The sequence below is a fragment of the Parathielavia appendiculata genome (assembly GCF_033297405.1).
Source record: "Parathielavia appendiculata strain CBS 731.68 unplaced genomic scaffold N657scaffold_86, whole genome shotgun sequence".
Lineage (NCBI taxonomy): Eukaryota > Fungi > Ascomycota > Sordariomycetes > Sordariales > Chaetomiaceae > Parathielavia > Parathielavia appendiculata.
In genome coordinates, this window is record NW_026944305.1 from 1 (window position 1) to 4,165 (window position 4,165).

At 62.4% G+C, this 4,165-nt stretch overlaps 3 protein-coding genes across 3 annotated transcripts; all 3 read right to left on the reverse strand.

Annotated features, from left to right (window-relative positions):
- Positions 1 to 115: 115 nt before the first annotated feature.
- N657DRAFT_532417 (P-loop containing nucleoside triphosphate hydrolase protein) lies at positions 116 to 703 on the reverse strand (the record flags this gene model as incomplete). Its single annotated transcript, XM_062787738.1, has 1 exon — positions 116 to 703. A coding segment is annotated over one exon (588 nt), but the record flags the coding sequence as incomplete, so codon positions are not given.
- Positions 704 to 2,392: 1,689 nt separating this feature from the next.
- On the reverse strand, positions 2,393 to 3,013 carry N657DRAFT_584536 (uncharacterized protein; the record flags this gene model as incomplete). Its single annotated transcript, XM_062789761.1, has 1 exon — positions 2,393 to 3,013. A coding segment is annotated over one exon (621 nt), but the record flags the coding sequence as incomplete, so codon positions are not given.
- Positions 3,014 to 3,175: 162 nt separating this feature from the next.
- On the reverse strand, positions 3,176 to 4,111 carry N657DRAFT_555427 (uncharacterized protein; the record flags this gene model as incomplete). Its single annotated transcript, XM_062787935.1, has 1 exon — positions 3,176 to 4,111. A coding segment is annotated over one exon (936 nt), but the record flags the coding sequence as incomplete, so codon positions are not given.
- Between the last annotated feature and the right edge of the window lie 54 nt (positions 4,112 to 4,165).

Consider the following 4,165-nt stretch of genomic DNA (forward strand, 5'->3'; position numbering starts at 1 on the left):
CCGCCGCTGACCCTACCACTTCTCCGACCGCCGCTGACCCTTCCACTTCTCCGTCCGCCGTGAACCCTTTCACCAACTCCGTATCCACCGCCGCTACTTCCGCTTCTACTCCTATCATCTCCTCCACCAACTCTCCTTCCGCTACATCTCCCTCTTCCACCCACTCTATATCCGCCGCCTCGTCCTCGCATACATCGCACGCCACCTCCCCTTCCTCGCACCCCATCCTGTCGTATCCGTCCATCACCCTGTCCATCACCACCCGCCGGCATCGCCGCCCACCCATGAACTCCTCCATCGCCTCCTCGACCAACGCCTTCCTCTCGGCCTTTTCCTTTTTTGCCCTACCCTGCACCGTGTCGCTGCCCTTGTGCAAAACAATCACCGCCTCGCTCTTCTCGCCGTCTCGCCCGGCCCGCCCGCTCTCCTGCGCGTAATCCCGTAAACGCCGCGGCGCTCCGGCGTGCACCACCATGCGTACGTCCGCTACATCGATCCCCATCCCTAATGCGTTCGTCGTGACAATCACCCGTCCAACCCTCGCCCACTCGCGTAACCGTCGTCCCTTTTCCTCCACCGTGTCGACCGTGCGATGAAATACCGGACACGACAATACACCCCCTAACCGCTCGACCTGCTTGACCTCTCCGCCATATACCATGATCTTGCCGCTGCGATACCGTCCCAACCCTTCCTGTACCACCCGCCTAACAACCCCATCCTCCTCTTCTCCGGCCGCTACGAACCGCACCCGGTACCGTACATTCCGCCGCGTCGTACGTGACCGGAACAACCGGACATATTGTCTGTCCAACCTCATCCTTGTGTACAACTCCCCAACGTCGGCTGGTGCTAACGTGGCCGTTAACAACACCACTTGCACGCCCATCTCCTGCAATGCCGTCCCCAACTCGCTCATCCGGGGCCGGAACGCCCGGTCGCTGTCCAAAACCGTGTGGCACTCGTCGACGACGATGCGGTCCAACTGCCCCCGCGCCTGCAACCGGTTGACGAACGACCGGAATCCCTTCGTCACGGCCGATTCGGGCGTCACGAACACGATGGCCGCCGCCCGGTTCGCGCCTTGCCCTTGCCAAACGTGCGCGTCGATCCCCATCCGCTGGCACCGCCCGTACAAATCCTCCCGCAACGCTACCGACGGCACCACCACGACCGTCACCCCGTCCGGCGAACAAAACGCCGGCAACATAAACGACATGCTCTTGCCCTCCCCGGTACCCGCCACTTGTATGATCGCGCTCTCGCCTCGTACGATCGCTCGGATGACGTCCTCCTGCATCCCACGGAACTGCGCCTCCGGTCCCATCATCTGCTTCAACTGCCCCTGGATATCGACCCGCTGGAACCGGGCGAACCGCTGGAACCGCGCCTCCTCCCGGACGCTCTCGAACACATCCACCTTCCGCTTCCCCACCACCGCGCCTACCGCCCGGTCCTCCACCCCCAACCCGAAAAACCGGTGCCACTGCCGGCTCACTGCGCGGAACTGGTCGCGCCGCGCCGCCGTCCCCAACACCCCTTGTTGCAACTCCCGCGCGTACACCAATCCGGCCGTGTGCGTGCTGTGCGCCGCCTGCAAATCCCATGTGTTGTCCAACGTGCCCTCGTCGTCCTCGTCGAACTCCTCGTTCTGCCCCACGTCGTCCCCGAATGCCTTGTTCAAATACCGGTTCGAAATCGCGATGGCGATGTGCCTCCATGCGCTCACGCCGACCCGGCTACCCAAAACCCTGCCGCTGTACTGCTGCATGACCCGCCGCATCCGGTCCGACGTCCACTTCCTCTCCCGGGTCCATGCCGCCTGCCGACGGGCTCTACCGTCGTCTGCTTCGCCGTGGCTGTCTTCGCCCTCGTCTTCGCTCCCTCCATCGCCCTCGTCATCTCCGCCCTCCCGCCGGACGATCTCGTCCGCCCACAAAAACGCGCTCGGCGCGTCTGCCCCCTTGATCATCCCCTGCACTTGCTGCCAAAACGGCAACACCAACCACAAATACCACACCAACAACTCGCCTACCTCGCGCGGCACGTACCGGTGTATCACCTTGGCCTTACCCGTCTGCCGGTACGTCTTGTGGTACGACGTCATGAAACACACCATCCCCCGGTCCACGAATATGTTGCGCAACCCGCCGTTCTCCGTGTTCGCATGCCGGATCTCGATGATCTCCCACGACCGCGCCGGCATGCCGCCGCTCATGTGCATCAACACCAACATCCCCTCGCGGAACCGCTCAACGGCCGCCCCGTACTGGCGCACCGCCTCGGGCCGGTACGGCACCTCCCTGCTCCGGTTGGCGATCCACTCGGCCCGCTTGTCCGCACGCCCTGCGATCTGCTGCCGCACCCAACCGTCTCCCCTCGCCAACCACGTATTGCGGTCGTCTTGCAAAAACGAATAATCGACCGTCGTGTCGCTGTGGTCGTCCTCGAACCGCCCCCATTCGATCGCCGGCACCGCGTCGAAACTGTCGTCCCTGACCATCAACAACTCGCCTAATACTGTCCTCATCTCCCGCGCGGCCTCGTGCATCATGTCGCCCAACTCGTTCATCCCGATGCGAATCCGCTGGTACGTCACCTGGTCCCCGATCCAATCGACTAACCCGGCACTCGGCGTCGTAAACTGGATCCGCATCCCGTACGTACGTGTATCGAATATCCAATCCATCACTGCCGGCTCCGACGTCTCGGAAACGACCATCATGAACCGTACCGCCTTGGCCCTCACGATCCGGAACAATCCGGTCGCCGCCTCTTCCGCCGCCTCCCGGCTCATCCTCCTCTGCAACGCGCGGACCTCGTCTTCTCGTTCCACGACCGACTGATATACCACCAACATGCGCGCCATCTTGATGACGGCCGAATACTTGGGCGTGTAATGGATCGCCTCGACCCAACCGCCGTCCTTGCGTATCCCCATCACCGCCAACCCGCTGATCACCGCACTCTCATACGGCGAATCCTTGTACCGGTGATCAAAAAACGCGACCATGGCATCCAAACACAACCGGTCGACTCGGTCCTCTCGTGCTTGCCGTTCTGCCTCGCTCGGCCTGGCGACCTCCTCGGCGGGTATGTGCCTCTCGACTTCCTCGCAAAATGCGTCGAACAAATCGCCCTGCTTCTCGGTAAACTCGTATGGCGGCCGGTCGTCGTCGTCCCAATCCTGCGTGCGGCGTATGAAACATAACAACTTCCGATACACCTCCTTGGAACGGGCCCACGTGTCGTCCTCCATCCGGCCCTCGAACGGCTTGCTCGGCTTGATGTGAACCTCCTTCCGGTTGATCTCGAACAACACGGCGTGCCCACTCCGCTTCAATACTGCCGCACGCGCCCGCCCCATCACCCGCTCCATGCTCTCCCACATCCGCTTCAATCCCGCCTCGTCGTCTCCAATCGGCTCCACGGAACCACGTAACCGGTCGCGGTCCAACCCGGCCAAATGCTCCGCCCAACCCACCCGGTTCAACCACGCGTTCGGCTCGGCCTTCTCGTCGCCGGCCTTGATGGCCCGCTTCCTCGCCTTGAAACGTCCTGCCTGCGCCGTGTGGATCCGTGCCAACTGCTCCTCCAATGTCTCGCCCTCCCCGTTGCTTGCCGCTTCCTCGGCGCTGCCCCGACCGACCTCGAACCATCCGCTGGCCACGCGCGAACGGAAAAAACGCTGGCAACGTACGCCCGTCGTCCACGGCACCTGCCTTTCCTCCTTCGCCCTCTTCACCACGTTGCCACCCTTGGTCCAACCACTCACCCACCCGTGCTCCTTCCGGCAATGCCGCCGTATACCGGCGATCGTTCGTACGATGAATCCGCAACGATCGCACCGTATACCGTCTGGCTTGGGTGGCGCAATGAACCGGATGGGCGTGACGGTCGGCGGTGGGAACTGGAACGAACGCAACTCCTCCTGGCCCCCGGCAATGCCGGGTATGTCGCCGATGGACTCTGCAATCCGTCTTCGCTCCTGTACCTGTATATGACCATGATGCATACGCAAATGGGTGGTGACCTCGCCTGTCACGCATGCAAACTGGCATTCCTTGCAAACAACAAATGGGTACTCGGGTATATGCACGAATGGCTCCATGGCTATCGGCGCCGTTGGAATCACCAATCTGGAAAATTCTTATCCTCTGCTCCC